General features: G+C 42.1%; 1 protein-coding gene across 5 annotated transcripts in view; it reads right to left on the bottom strand.

The window, feature by feature from the left end:
* VRK2 (VRK serine/threonine kinase 2) overlaps positions 1-16,717 on the bottom strand; it is a 162,901-nt gene that overhangs the window by 22,860 nt on the left and 123,324 nt on the right. For 4 of the 5 annotated variants that reach the window (XM_033936306.1, XM_033936305.1, XM_033936303.1 and 1 more), the window contains 2 exons: positions 12,464-12,639; positions 6,872-7,042 (listed from right to left, as the gene is read on the bottom strand). In XM_033936306.1, the coding sequence (XP_033792197.1) occupies positions 6,872-7,042; positions 12,464-12,639 (347 nt within the window). The remainder of the gene's footprint in view (positions 1-6,871; positions 7,043-12,463; positions 12,640-16,717) is intronic. The other variant, XM_033936304.1, reaches the window with a different exon arrangement.

The raw sequence follows: 16,717 nt of genomic DNA, 5'->3' as shown, positions 1-16,717 counted from the left end.
TTCGAGTATATACGCATGCTATAAGATCACTACAATCAAAAGTAGGTGATGATCACCATTACCAACCCAATCAAAAGCCCCATCCTAAAGTAAGCTATGGTCCTCCACCCCACTAAAGGGGTTATATTCAGCCCATGGCAATCAGCATTTTTTAAAAGACTGGCTAATGCAGGCTTTCTATAGCATGACAATCACTGAGGTCTGTTGGCGTAGTCGGCGATCACCTTAAAAGCAGCCGCTGATTGCATGTTAATCACGCGACGGTGACAGGTATAGAATCACACCCCTGGCAAAGGTAGGCGACGGAAATGTAGGCTAGGGTTTTCTAGGCCTATATTTCCGGTGCCTAACTTTGATGTGAATTTTACCTCTTTAGTCACTTTAGGCCGCCTAACGCCACTTCTGGTGTTAGCCATGCCCACAATGACATTAGTTGGCCTAAAGCACTTATTTATTTATTTAATTCGCTATGGAGGCGTGATACCAGTGCCAATTTTTTTAGGCACCTTGAAACTTAGTTAATAATGTTTAAATGGCATTTTTTTTTACAGAGCTTGGGCGTTACCGCCTAACAAATCGGTGCCGGCCAGAAAATCCAGGCCTGAATGACCAGGAAAGAGTTGGCTAGTGCTATTTATTCAGGTATCAGCAATATTCAGACTGTTAACCAGCTGACATTAGGACAGCCTTTCTACCCTAACTTTATCTGGACAGTTACCTAGTTAGCAGACTAAATATAACTCACTAACTGGGTAACTTCTAGTGCCACCTACAGACCGCCTTGGTACTACCTAGACAAGTCCCACTGAATATTGCCCCCCTCAATTTCTAATATAGAGAAATTAAAATCTTCCACCACCCACCAACCCCATAGCACAGGCTAGCGACTCTGCACACTAAAGAGAAGTGAAAATACTTACTGTTAAAATTTCTTATTAAACATAAGAACATAAGAAGTTGCCTCCGCTGAGGCAGACCAGAGGTCCATCTCGCCCAGCGGTCCACTCCCGCGGTGGCCCATCAGGTCCATTACCTGAGCAATGGTCCCAGACTATCCCTATAACCTACCGCTACTCCTATCTGTACCCCTCAATTCCTTTATCCTCTAGGAACCTATCCAAACCTTCTTTGAAGCCTTGTAACGTGCTCCGGCCTAACACAGCCTCCGGAAGCGCATTCCAAGTATCCACCACCCTCTGGGTGAAAAAGAACTTTCTGGCATTTGTTCTAAATCTGTCCCCTTTTAATTTCTCCGCGTGTCCCCTTGTACTTGTGGTTCCCCATAATCTGAAAAATCTGTCCCTGTCTACCTTTTCTATACCCTTCAGGATCTTGAAGGTTTCTATCATGTCTCCTCTAAGTCTCCGCTTTTCCAGGGAGAACAGCCCCAGCTTTTTCAGTCTGTCAGTATATGAGAGGTTTTCCATACCCCTTATCAGTTTAGTTGCTCTTCTCTGGACTCCCTCAAGTACCGCCATGTCCTTCTTGAGGTACAGCGACCAGTACTGGACACAGTACTCCAGATGCGGTCGCACCATTGCACGATACAGTGGCAGGATGACCTCCTTTGTCCTGGTCGTAATACCCTTCTTAATGATACCCAACATTTTGTTTGCTTTTCTTGAGGCTGTGGCGCACTGTGCCGACGCCTTCAAAGATGTGTCTACCATCACTCTCAGGTCTCTTTCAAGGTTACTTACCCCTAGCAGTGATCCCCCCCATTTTATAGCTGAACATCGGGTTCTTTTTCCCTACATGCATGACCTTGCATTTCCCTACGTTAAAGCTCATTTGCCATTTCTTGGCCCATTCTTCTAGCGTCGTTAGGTCCCTTTGCAGATCTTCGCAGTCTTCCATGGTTTCAACCCTGCGGTAGAGTTTGGTGTCATCCGCAAATTTAATAACTTCGCAATTTGTTCCCGCCTCCAGGTCATTAATAAATATATTGAACAGGAGCAGTCCCAGCACCGACCCCTGCGGAACTCCGCTCGTGACCCATTGCCAGTCTGAGTAATGGCCCTTTACTCCAACCCTCTGTTTCCTGTCTGCCAGCCAGTTTTTGATCCATCGGTGGACCTCCCCTTGCACCCCGTGTTTCCACAGCTTTTTAAGCAGTCTTTCGTGAGGTACCTTGTCGAAGGCTTTTTGAAAGTCAAGGTAAATGATGTCAATGGATTCCCCTTTATCCACCTGGCTGTTTACCCCCTCAAAGAAGTACAATAAGTTTGTGAGGCATGACCTACCCTTGCAGAAGCCGTGCTGGCTCGACTTTAGCTGTCCATTGTTTTCTATGTGTTCACAGATACTGTCCTTAATCAGTGCTTCCATCATCTTTCCTGGGACCGAGGTCAAGCTCACCGGCCTGTAGTTTCCCGGGTCCCCCCTTGAACCCTTCTTGAAGATGGGCATGACATTTGCAATTTTCCAATCCTCCGGGATCTCTCCAGTTTTTAAGGATAGGTTACATATTTGACGAAGTGGCTCTGCTATTTCGTTCCTTAGTTCCTTGAGTACCCTTGGGTGAATGCCGTCCGGACCTGGCGATTTGTCGCTCTTTAGTCTGTCTATCTGCCTGAGGACATCCTCTTGGCTTACCTCTAGTTGGACCAGCTTTTCATCCCGAACCCCATTTACGATGTCCTCCGGTTCCGGAATATTGGATGTGTCCTCTCTCGTGAAGACTGACGTGAAGAACTTATTTAACCTGTCAGCTATCTCTTTTTCCTCCTTTACCACTCCTTTTTTGTCTCCATCATCCAATGGCCCCACTTCTTCCCTTGCCGGTTGCTTCCCCTTCACATATCTGAAGAACGATTTGAAGTTTGTTGCTTCCCCCGCCAGTCTCTCCTCATATTCTCTTTTAGCTTTCCTAACCACATGGTGACACTCCCTTTGGTGTTCTTTGTGCTCCTTTTGGTTGTCCTTTGTTTGGTCCTTTTTCCATTTTTTGAACGATGCTTTCTTGTCACTTATCGCTTTTTTCACTGCAGTTGTTATCCACGCTGGTTTTTTGGTTCGGTTTTTTTTGCACCCCTTCCTGAATCTGGGGATGTACAGGTTCTGTGCCTCTTGCACCGTGCCCTTGAGTAGGGATCAGGCTTTTTCTACAGACTCCATCTTCCTTGCGCTGCCGTTAAGTTTCTTTCCCACCATTTTCCTCATGCCATCATAATTCCCTTTTTTGAAGTTGAGTGCTGTCGCTGTGGTTCTTTTCACCTTTGATGATCCAATTTCCAGCTTGCACTGGATCATGTTGTGATCGCTGTTTCCTAGGGGTCCTAGCACCACCACCTCCTTTGCAGGTCCCCCTAGCCCGTTGAGGATTAGGTCAAGAGTGGCATCCCCCCGTGTTGGTTCCGTGACCAGCTGTTCCATGAAACAGTCCCTCGTAGTTTCCAGGAATTTGGTCTCCCTCATGCAGTTTGAGTGTCCAATACTCCAGTCTATCCCAGGGTAGTTGAAATCCCCCATCACCATCACACTTCCGCTTTTGCATACCTGCCTCAGCTCAGCCTCAGGTCCTGGTCGAGTGCTTCCAGTTGTCCAGGTGGGCGATAGTACAGACCCACTTTTATGTCTGCTCCAGTTCCTCCAGGTAGCATAATCCATAGTGATTCCAAGTCGTCCGCCCTTACTGTTGTTTCCATCCTGGTTGAAGGTATGGAGTCCTTTATATAAAGCGCTATTCCTCCACCCTTCTTGTGTGTCCTGTCCCTCCTGTAGAGTTTGTACCCTGGTATGGCCACATCCCATTTGTTGTCATCAGTCCACCATGTTTCTGTGACTCCAATTATGTCCAGGTCCTTTGTACTGGCTAAGACTTCTAGTTCTCCCATTTTGACTCTTAGGCTCCTAGCATTAGTGTATAGGCAATTTAAGTCCCGGTTGTTTGCCTTTTTCGCTGGTTCTCCTCGTGGTTTGGCGACCCTGCCAACCTCCTCATGGGTTGCCCGCCCCCGAGCATTGTTGTGTTCGTCCCCATCCTGCGGTGTTTCTGTGTCGTCCTCAGCCTGCTTCCCCATGTTTGGATGACCCTCTGGCTCCTGTTGTTCTCTCTTAATCCTGTTTGCTAGGTTCGTTTGTGCATTGGCTCCCTGCATTGCGTCCTTGTGTCCTTTTCCCAAAAGTTCCCACTCAGTCCCGAGCCCTCTTTTACAAATTTCTGGTTCAGTATCCTTACTCGATACGAGGTCAGATCGACTGTCGGCTTTCCCCTTCTCCTCAGTTTAAAGCCAAGTCTATGCCGCTCTGGACGTTGCGTGCCAGCAACCTCGTCCCAGCTGTGCTCAGGTGCAGTCCGTCCCTCCTGTAGAGCTTGTTCTTCCCCCAAAAAGTTGTCCAGTTCCGTACAAAGTGGAAACCCTCCTCTTCGCACCATCTCCTCAGCCAACCGTTTACTGCTTTGCAGCTCGGTCTGCCTCTTAGTATCCGCCCTCGGTACTGGCAGGATCTCTGAGAAGGCTATCCTCCTTGTCCTCAGCTTCAGCTTCCTCCCCAAGATTCTGAACTGCTCCGTTAGTGTAGTCCTGTTGTAGCTCCTCCTGCTGACGTCGTTGGTTCCAACGTGGATTATCACCGCTGTCTCCTCTGTCTCAGCTCCGTCCAGGATTCTCTCTATTTTGTCAATGATGTCCTTCGTTCTCGCCCCCGGGAGACATGTCACTAGTCGGTCCTCTCTCCCTCCTGCTATGTGACTGTCCACTTCTCTCAAGATTGAGTCTCCCACTACAATAGCAGACTTCCCCTTCCTCAGTTGTCTCTCTGGTCTCAGGTCCATGTCAGTGGTGCGATCCGTTAATTTTTCCTCTGGGTTCTGTTGGGTCACTATCTCCTCTGTCTGTCCAGATCCTCCGCAAGGATTATATAATAAATCAATTACAGTAAGATTTAAGTAAAACACTGGGGAGGAGGTGGAGATAAGGGTTAATGATTAAGACTAACCCATTTAGTCTTGATATCACACATTTATGTGTTCAATCAAGCGGGTTTCTGAGACCCTTTACCCTCCTTTCTCACATCTGACACTCTAAAGTGGGATAATTTGTATTTGTGTATAGCCTAGGTCAGGGGTAGGGCACTCCGGTCCTCGAGAGCCGTATTCCAGTCAGGTTTTCAGGATTTCCCCAATGAATATGCATGAGATCTATTTGCATGCACTGCTTTCAATGCATATTCTTTGGGGAAATCCTGACAACCCAACTGGAATACGGCTCTCGAGGACCGGAGTTCCCTACCCCTGGCCTAGGTTCTCAATAAAGAAAGTGGCAAAAATTGTGTGTGTGCAGTTGCTAGGCATTTGTGTGTACACAGCTTAGAGGGAACAAAATGTAGTTAAATATGATACAGTCTTGGAACAATAATTTATAACTATAAAGTACTGTTAACAGTATTTAATATGCCATTCTCAACATTAAGATGTACATCTCATAGGGAAGGGAAAAACATCACCCTCACTCTTAGCATATCATCATAAAGTGATAAGCAATATGCACTCTTGATCATTATCTGTCTTCTACCTATTGTGGGACACAGAATATAGAAGTCTGTCCGACAATGATCTTTGTTCCAAATTATTCTTGCCCAACATAATTCAGCGGCTAGGCTGATTAGCAGGGCTTTAAGAACAGCGCATATAACTCCTATACTAAAGAGGCTTCATGGGCTGCCAATTGAACAACGTATTCATTTTAAGGCAGGGGTGTCAAAGTCCCTCCTCGAGGGCCGCAATCCAGTCGGGTTTTCAGATTTCCCCAATGAATATGCATGAGATCTATTAGCATACAATGAAAGCAGTGCATGCAAATAGATCTCATGCATATTCATTGGGGAAAACCCGACTGGATTGCGGCCCTCGAGGAGGGACTTTGACACCCCTGCTTTAAGGTGTTATCTTTGGTGCATCAGTCTGTGTATCATTCTGTGCCCAACTGGTTTCAGGATCTTTGGGAGGTCTATAGACCATCGCGAGCTCTGAGATCAGATGGTAGTATGCGATTGATATCTCAATCGGTTGTGAATATAAAGGTATGTGGCCATACAATTAAAAATGTTTTCATGTATCGGTGCTTCTTTAAGGAATAAACTACAGGGTCAATTAAGACTATGTCCAGATCATCATAGCTTTAAGAGATGCATATCTGTGAATTGCTCCCTAGGATTTTGTTCTAAATTTGCCTGTAATGACAGTGAAGGATAATATTAAGGAGTCCTCAGGTTGCACTTTTTAAGTTGTTTTGAATTACCGTTGAGACTCCAGCCGGTATATAAATTTTTTTAAAAATAAATACCTACTGCAACATGTATCCTCCTATAACTGGCATCAAATCCTAGAACAGTGGTCCCAACCCTGTCCTGGAGGACCAGCAGCCAGTCAGGTTTTCAGGATAGCCCTAATGAATATTCATGGAGCAGATTTGCATGCCTGTTACCTATATGCAAATCTCTCTCATGCATATTCATTAGGGTTATCTCAAAAACCCGACTGGCTGGTGGTCCTCCAGGACAGGGTTGGGAACCACTGACCTAGAACACAATGACTACCCTGTAGTTAATACTTGCTAATATTTCATGAAAAGTTAACATTCTTATAGTAATCTATAAGTTTCCTTCATCTTCAAAAAAGTTCTCAAACTTGGTAAAATGCAGCTGAAAATGCAGATGGATAGAGATGTCACAGCCCTCCTACCTCGTCTCACTAAAGCCACTGGGTCATATAATTTGAAAAATAAAGTTATACGTCCCTTCATTGGGAGCTTTCTCTTTCGTTCCAAATAATTAAGGCTTCCGATTCTCACTAAAAACTAATAAAATGCAGTAAATCACACATTCCCATGGTGGAAATTTGGTTTGTTAAGATGACATTAAAAATTACCTTTGTCCAATTATCTTGCCATATATTATCTGTATCAGCTGGATTCTTTTCCTGAACGTGGCTACATGTACTGTGATTTATAGTGTCAGATGGTTTCTTCTCAGCTTCTTTGTCCTTTATTTTATTTTGAATTCGTTGTTTAATATTTCCATTTGGATTTGATAAGTTGACCTATTGATATAAGATAGATTTAATTTGAATAGAAACATGATGGCAGATAAAGGCCAAATGGCCCATCTTGTCTGCCCATCCACAATAACCATTATCTCTCCGAGAGATCCCACATGCCTATTCCAGGCCCATTTGAATTCAGACACAGTCTCTGTCTCCACCACCTCTTCTGGGAGATTGTTCCATGCATCTACCACCCTTTCTGTATAAAAGTATTTCCTTAGATTACGCCTGAGCTTATCACCTCTTAACTTCATCCTATGCCCTCTCATTGCAGAGTTTCATTTTAAATGAAAGAGAATAGACTCATGAGCATTTACATTATGTAGGTATTTAAACATTTCTCACAAGAATCCAAATCGCAATAACAAAATATAAATACAATCAGCAAAAAAATTGTTATTAGCCTATTGGTGGAGTTTTTTTGCCTATGATACAGAGTAGGACTGGCTCATTGGGTTGCTGTCCGTATATTGTTGATAAGTTGAGGATTTTTCTCCACTTATTATAAATTACTTTCATGGGGTATCTCCACCACTAGGCTAATAACAATTTTTTTGCTGATTGTATTTAAACATTTCTATCATATCTCCCCTCTCCTGCCTTTCCTCCAAAGTATACAGATTGAGATCTTTAAGTCTGTCCCCATACGCCTTATGATGAAGACTAAAGTGCTATAGCAGTTTACAATTCTAAAACCAGATCATTAAAACAAGTTACAAATGCAACAATTATTATTATGTTAAATATACCTTCACATCCATAGGACCCACCCCAATATAATAATCATCTAATTGCAATCTTCATTATCAAATCCAGTCATTAACTATATAAAATACCTCAATAAATAGTTGTTATCCATAGCATTCTGACTATCTTTACTATCCATGTTATAGTTGTTCATTCCACAATACAAAAGTTTTCAGTAAAATGTCACATTTTCAATAGCTTATGAAAAACCAAGTAATTCAATTGCCCGCTTATTCCACAAATTAGGTCCAGCATAACAGAATGTTCTTTTCATGATGGTAATTCAAGCAAATTCTTCCAAGATGAACGCAGAAAATTTGTTGGAGCATACTGACTCAATTTAACGAACAAATACTCTGGGATATTCCATTTCAAAGCTTTAAACACCAAACATACAATTTTAAAAGTAACGTGTCTTCTAATAGGCAACCAATGCAAATTAACTAATATAGGTGGCAACATGATCCGATTTCTTTTTTCCAGTTATCGATTTAGCAGCAGTATTTTGAACTAGCTGCAATCTTCTTTTTTTTTTTTTTAATATTCTTTATTCATTTTCAAAATTACATTAAGTGTAAAATATATTCATTCACAGTAACAATAAATATATCACTTATAAACAATCATTGGTACATTATATAAATTTTATCCCTTCCCCTTTCCCATCCCTCCCATCCATATCTTCCATTATTATATAATATATGTAATAAGAAAAATACCCCCTCCCTATATCCTGAACTGATAATTAAAAGGGAAATAATTTTACTTAATCCTGACAATATTTTGTTAATGGTTTCCACACATCCTGAAATTTCTTAAAGTATCCCCTTTGTAAAGCAATAAATCTTTCCATTTTATAGATGTCATAAAGAATTCCACCAAAAGTTATAATTTAATCTCTTCCAATCCTTACAATTATATGTAATATGAACTAGCTGCAATCTTGCTAAACAGTGCTTAATCAATTATACAAGGAATTGCAATAATCTAATCGACTAATTATTACAGCATGTGCAATCTTTGCCGCATTAGATTCATTCAAAAACGTTCTTAGTTGTTTAATAAACCGCAAATGAAAAAAAGCAATCCTTGACACCATACCTATTTGAGATTTAAAATGCAAAGAACTATCACAATGAATCACCAAGGTCTTAATTTTTTCTACCAATATCAAATGAATGTCATTAATCTTAGGAGTAGACCATAACAGTCTATTCTGACATGATATCCACATTGCATCCACATGATATCCACATTGCATCCACATGACATCCACATTTTTTCCACATTCACCACAATTTCTCAGGGCAACTAGATTTGTGGTCTAGAAAGATATACCATTGGAAAAAAAAAGAAGACAGTATTTTTGGCAAATAGATAGAATTGCTTCCCATGTTAAGAAAAATTCTCAGTTCAAAGGTCCTGCATCTCTCATAAAACCATATTAACCCTAACTATTTAGCTAGTCCTGACTGTCAATACATTAATGCAGATAAAAGACCATATGACCTATCCATCCTTGCCATCTACTCTCCCTTTCACTCCCTTACAGATCCTATGTACTTGTCCCAAGTTTTCTTGACTTCAGATACAGTTTTCTTTTCCACCAGGCCATTCCACAAATTCACAACCCTTTTCATGACGAAGTATCAGAATTTACTCACATTTCTGCCGTCATACTCTTATGTTTACTTCTGAATATATCCCTTTTCACCATCCTCTGCTGCTGCTGTCCTATGTAAAAGCTAATACCTTCTGAACCTGCACAGTTCTCAGTGAGTTTGAGCCATATGGTGCCTGTGTTTGTAAGGCTGAGACCTGCATGGGATTATAAGCACAGTATTTCTGAAACTCACTGAGAAAGCAACAGCTGGTTCTGGTTGGGGGAAGGGGAAGAGGGCCTTATCAGGAGAACTGTCAAATGGCAAACGAAGGAAGACGGCAGATTATGGTGCTCACGACTGTTCATATCTAAGGCACCATATGGCTCATAGCCAATAGACTAATATTCAAAATTATTTAACTGGTCGGAAATGGTTGCCAACCAGTTAAATCACTGGCAGGCAGACTGGGTGAAACTGGTTGTCCAGCTAACAGGCTTATTGTGGGGGAGAGAAGAAAAGCTAACTGGCTTCCTTGATGGGGATGGGGATAGAAACATAGAAACATAGAAGATGACGGCAGAAAAGGGCCATAGCCCATCAAGTCTGCCCACTCTAACCACCCCACCCCCTTGAATTTACCCCCCTAGAGATACCACATTTGTATCCCATCTACATTTTTACCCCCCTAGAGATCCCACATGTGTATCCAATTTCCTTTTAAAGTCCGGCACGCTGCTGGCCTGAATCACTTGAAGTGGAAGTTCATTCCAACGATCGACCACCCTTTCAGTGAAGAAGAACTTCCTGGAGTCGCCATGAAATTTCCCACCCCTGATTTTCAGCGGATGTCCTCTTGTGGCCAAGGGACCTTTAAAAAAGAAGATATCATCCTCCACCTCAATACGGCCGGTGATATATTTAAACGTCTCTATCATGTCTCCTCTCTCTCTACGTTCTTCGAGTGAGTATAGCTGCAATTTATTCAGCCTTTCCTCATACAGGAGGTCTTTGAGTCCTGAGACCATCCTGGTGGCCATTCTTTGAACCGACTCAACTCTTTAGCACATCTTTTTGGTAATGTGGCCTCCAAATAATTTTTCACAAAGAAAGTGGTGGTTCTGTAAAAAGCACTGATTAACATTGATTTAAATACCTTAAAAAACAAACTGGAAAATAAGGACCTCAAGGACCTGAAAAATACCAGCTGTATCTAAATGCAAACTACTTCAATAACCTTCAGGCTTGCAGGTCATATATTTAGGTACAGTAAGCATGTTTCTCTTTCAGGAAGGTTCAGAATTATTTTTTTAAAAAAAGCTGAAGTGTGACTTGAATCTGGTTCACTTGGCTCACAGTACACAGCACTAACTACTAAGGGTTGGATTCTGTAACTGGTGCCGATATTGGCAGGTGCCTTAAAAGCGGCCGCAAATCATGTGCCGGTTTCATAAATCACACCTATGGGAAAGATAGGTACAGAAAATGTAGGCCAGGTTTTTCCGGGTCTAAATCAGCACTTAATCTGCAAAGTGCCAATTCCGTCCCCGGAATTCTTTGGTGCTAACTGGGCTTTTTCAGGGGCACTATCTGGTTCAACTGCGGCTGAAAATGCCCGGTTAGCCCCGGCCAGGTGATTTAAAACAGCCAGAAGCCTCTCCTGGCCGTTTAAATCATTTTCAATATCAGGCCCGTTCAGTTTAGAAAAGTTCAAGTTTAAATGAAATGTTTAATCAAGTGTGCATGTGAGCAAATAATTTATAATGTTTTTGTTTCATTAGAAAAGTAATAGACACAAAGGTCAATAAATCAGTAAAAAAAAAAAAAAAGAGATCCCTTCAACTGGTTAAGATCAAAATGGGGTGGCTTTCTGTTAAACAGACTTTTTTGTTCTTTATTCTTTAATAGGTAAATAGTGCAGACAATTGGTTTGACAGCCACTTCCTGCAATAAAATGGAACTGTATCACGAGAGAAGTGACAATCAGAAGATCATGAAAAAATTACATATTCTCACTGGTAGTTAATTAGCCATGCAAAACCCCCCCAAACAGATAGTCTCTTCTATTAGGAATGATTACTATGCAGACCTACAGATGTCAATACCAGAGTCATTCAAATACGTCTTTTCCTCCTAATTGAAGGTTGTAAAGCACTGGTGCCAAGGTTTTGCTTCCAAAGAGCTAATTTATGACTAGAAGGATATTTTATGTCTTTGGATGCAGCCGCTACAAAACTCAGCAAATCCAAACCATCTGTGCACTGATACTTGAATCACCCTTCATCTATCAGCCCATCCATCACATCGGTTTACACCCTGAATTCTTTGGCTTAGATTCACTTGTGACAGTCCAAAGTTCACAAGATATTAAGAATAAATGATGTCTTGACCTCAATTTATTGCACAAGCATCAAAGAAAAGAAACGATGCTATTACTTATGGGCACTTTAATCACAGTACATTGAGATTTCATTTGTCCAGTAATTATTTTAATTATGTCAGTCAACTTATTAATGAAATATATTTTAAGTGGATAGGTTTGGGTTTTAAGCAAAGAAAATGCACTGCACAAGAGCTTTTTGCTTTAAAATTATACCAGGAATCCCACTGTATCATACTGCATTACATACGACTATGCTTGTTAATATCTACTTGATATAAGGCTTGTACGGGCAAGCAATGGAAATAAGAGAGTTTGGGTGGAAAACAAATTGCCTTCACTAATAGTAATGTAAATTTTTATCATCCATCTAGTCACAAAGGGAAAAAAAAATCCTAGCAGTCAAGACTTCCCCATTACACTCAAACTAAGTGATCTTCCACAGATCATCAGATATGTAGGTCAAAAGGACTTAAAACACTTTTTACTTCTTTAAGGCTAGCATCCCACTTTTCAACAAAACCATCCAGAGCCAGAATTAGCAAATGCATTTAAAGCAAACAAACCTGCTGTGCCAGTTTCATTTAGAAACCTAAAATTACTTCCGCTCCTATAAAGACTTAACAGCTATCAAATTGACTGTTTCATAAACCGTGATCACATAGCAGCAAAATAGATTGTGTTACTCACTTTCAGATCCTTAGACTTGTACACTTTTGGTCTGCATCCAGAAAAACTCACCAGGCTGTCAGACTGTGCTCCATTTGATTTAAGTCCATCTAACAGATCTTGCTTCAGAATCTCATAGTCTGGCTTTTCATCATAAGCTAAATCACGGACACGAGTAAAAAATTGGGCAATTTCACCTGTAGAATATTTAAAAGACGTAACCTATTACTTTTTATCTTCGAAGAATATGTGTGCATTCATTTATTTCCCTTTACGGATGTTTTCAAACCCACAAGTACAGTTTATTACATTTGAAAAGGCAATTCTATAACTGGGCTCCCGCATTTACATACCACTTAAAAAATATAAATGTACAGAATACTAGCACTTTTAAGGTAAGTAAAGTATGCATGTAAGGGACAGGAGGGATATTCTGTAAGGATGCATAAATGCAAGGGGTTATTCACATGAATTGAACACAGGAGGTGGTGTCAGTTACACCTGCCCTTGCCATGTTTATTTCACTATAGTTACACCTGGTCTATTGCTATAGTAGTGTAACTGAGGATGCATACATGCAGACAGGCCAATGCTGGGTTAGAACAGTATTCTACAATGGATTCTGGTGCCATGGTAGAAAAAGCTCACCACATGCTATTGGAGCACTTAAAAGGAAGTGGGAGTGTGTGGCGCAGTGGTTAAAGCTTCAGCCTCAGCACCCTGAGGTTGTGGGTTCAAACCCACACTACTCCTTGTGACCCTGGGCAAATCACTTAACCTCCTATTGTCCCAGGTACATCAGATAGATTGCGAGTCTTCAGTGTGAAGGTTTTCTATCGTCATCATCTCATGAAATATAATTTGCCCTTTCATCAACATGGGAGGTGAGGGCTCTCTCCATTGCATAAAGACATGTTTTCTCACAAGAAAGGCTTGCCTAAAAAAATTGTCTTAAATCCCTTTTAACTTTTATCAGGTGACAAAGGACCAATACCAACATTTCAGGAAGCATGGTCAACAGCACCTGGACCATGCCTCCCAAGTATTCACACCTTGTTATGGCTGCTCATGTTCAAATTTAAATGTCACACAATGTATTCAAAACCTTTGAGAACACAACTTCCTTGCAGCAGACTTGGTAAGTGCATAATTATTTTATTATTTTACGGAGATCCTCAGATTGGTGTATGAGTAGTAGTATGATGGCCACATTTTTCATCGATCCTCTTCCCTTTTTTTGCAGCTATATCATTTACTTTTTACTTATAAGTTATTTTATATAACATTCTTATTTTTTAATATGATCATAACCTGATCATAACTTAGCTCATGCAGCACCACCCCTCCCAACGTGAGTTCCTCAGGATCAAGGTGCAAGGTTTGTCTACAAGCTGCAACAAAAAGTTAAAACTAACTAATCACTGTAATTAATTGCATTTAAGTACTCTAAGATCAAGCTAAATATTGTTAATATTAACAAATTCTTACCTATTAGTTTTTAACCCGTCTGCTTTTATGAATGAAAGATGCCGCGTTTAATTTAAAATCTGAGGATCCCCATAAAAGAGTAAAATAATTATGCACTTACCAAGTCTGCTATAAGGAAGTTGTAGTGTTCTCAAAGGTTTTGAATATTCAAGCATCTTGGCACAAAATAACCAAATCTGAAGGAAGGTCCAAACCGTGTGACTCAAAGTCCCTGAGCCATTATTGCATTTAATACAATTTAAGGTAAACCAACACGATAAGTTTTATACTGTGAAACATGGAGATCCATCAGGACCTACTGTATTTTCACGCATATAACGCGCGCGTTATACATGATTTTACAAACCGAGCATAACGATGCGCGTTATATGCTTGAGCGCGTTGTACAATTTTTTTTTTTCATTGCAATCTGGCATCCCCCCTGCGAACCGGCATCCTCCCCCCCGCTCGCGTCACCCCCCCCTCATGATCCTACACCCCCCCAGCACCGCAGACATCGCTTACCCCGATTGGGCACTGGCACCAGCACCAATGCACAGGACGTGCCAGTGCCCGAAGATCCTCCCTTGCCTGTGCTGGGCTGGGCGGTGCGAGGGAGATCCTCCCTCTTCCCTGTGCTGGGCTGGACTGGGCTTTGAGCATTTGCGCATGCTCAAAGCCTTCTGGTCTCACTCTCTCCGAGATTCTCAATAAGGAGTAGCCTTATGGTTAGTGCAGCGGTCTTTGATCCTGAGGAATTAGGTTCAGTTCCCACTGCAGCTCCTTGTGACCCTGGCAAGTTGCTGAACCAGTGGCGTAGCAAGGGTGAGGCATCCAGGGGTATGGGTGCCCCTCCCCCATCCTCTTCTCCTCCCCCCACACCATTCACGCCCCCTTCTGCAGTGCACCCCTTCCCTTACCCCAGGAAGTGACATCAGAGAAAGAGCCAACGCTGGCGCGAGCAGCAGGTTATGGTTCAGGCTCACACTTGTAACATTAAAGAGGCATGGGGGAAGGGAAGGGGCGCACATGCGTGGTAGTGGAAGGGGGTCGAAGAGGACAGGTGCCAGAGCCCCCACCAAGATGGTGCCCGGGGCGGACCACACAACCCTTACTACGCCAGTGTACTGAACCCTCCATTGCCCCAGGTACAAAAACTTACCCCCCTCTTCTATTAAACTGCACTAGCAGTTTTTAGTGCAGAGAGCCATGCTGAATGGCCCGCGCAGCTCCCGCCACTCATAGGAACTCTTTAAATGATGGCAGTATCAGCTTCGGCTAGCATGTACGTGTGGACCACCACTCCCCTCGCCCAATCATTAAGCATCTCCCTCCCTCTCCCTTCCTTCCACACCAGTCCAGCATGTCCCCTCAAAATTTTAAACCTACTTAGCTTCTACTGTGGCTGCCACCACTGCTGTCCCTCTGAGCTCATAGCAGCAATCATAGAAGCCGTAATACTAAGTACCAGGAAGCCTTTGAGCCCATGTGATCATGGAGACCCTGCTGGTCCTGCCCCTTTGATATTTTCCATATGGGGTACACCGACAAATCTGTGCAGGACTAATGCGTCCCGACAATTGTGTGCATGGAAAAGTGCGCACACGAGAATTGTGGCCCGTTGGATTTCTCGGTGTACCATCTGAAAGGCCCTGATTTGCTCAGACTCCTCAGGCGCCTCAAGCCCCTCCCAAGGGATGGGGCCTGAGGAGTCTGAGCAAATCACAGCCTTCCAGATATCCACTAACAGGCTTCCCATAATCATGATTAAAACCTAACCCTAACACTAGATAGGAAGTGAATGTTTTGAGTGTAGTGGGGGGGGGTCCCCCTCAAAAAAGAGAAAATAGTATCCTAATTGTTGGGTCATTTCCCATTCAGAACGCACATTTGTCTGTGCACACAATTGTCGGAGCAAAATGGTCCTACGCGCATTTGACTGGTCACCTCCATATGGATCAGAGCTGGCAGGTCCAACAGGGCCTTTGTAAACACATGTGCTTGAAGGGTCCCCAACATTCATTACTGAACTGCAGAACCAGGACAACAGATAGCAATGGAGTTCATTGGGTGCACTCCTGAGGTGCATACCATGCTCACTAAGTTGCACCAGCCCTGCCTGAAGCAGAGATATTAGTGGTAACTGCCAGGACATTTTAGTACTCTTTATGTCACTAGTTCTCCTGGCTCCAATAACTGTATCCAAAGGCTCTGAGGTACCCATTATAAACATATTTTCATTTAGAACTCTACCTTCTAACTCTTCAGTCCTAGTTTGTAAACTCCATGTAAACCATTCTGAGCTTCCCTGGGAGAACGGTATAGAAAATTTAATAAATAAATAAACATACAATTTAAGTGTTTTCTAAATTTGTACTCACAACCTGCTTAGCAGTTTGTAAGTATAAGTTGGAATCATTCATATTCTTTTCTTAAATCTAGCCTGGACTATTGCATCCTTCAGCATGTTCTCCAAATCAGAATTTTGAATCTTATATTTGCACTATGAACCTGAGGTACAATGGATAGGGAGAGTTTCATGAGCATAAAGGAATGCCATACTTCATTCAAAGATATGCAATACAACTGATAGCATTACTGATATATTTAGATCTCTGTTAAAAAAAAAAAAAAACTTTTCCATGTGTAACATTTCCATGCACACATTGAATTTATATGTAAATAGCTGCTATTTACACTCAGAGATCACCAAAATTAAAATGGGATGTGAACCCCAAAAAATCTACATGGAAAACTGTTGAACAAGGCTGGTGCCAGGATGGAACCCTGATGAGTTGACTGTATGAA

The sequence above is a fragment of the Geotrypetes seraphini genome, chromosome 3 (assembly GCF_902459505.1).
Source record: "Geotrypetes seraphini chromosome 3, aGeoSer1.1, whole genome shotgun sequence".
NCBI lineage: Eukaryota > Metazoa > Chordata > Amphibia > Gymnophiona > Dermophiidae > Geotrypetes > Geotrypetes seraphini.
This window is presented reverse-complemented; position numbering and strand designations above follow the sequence as displayed.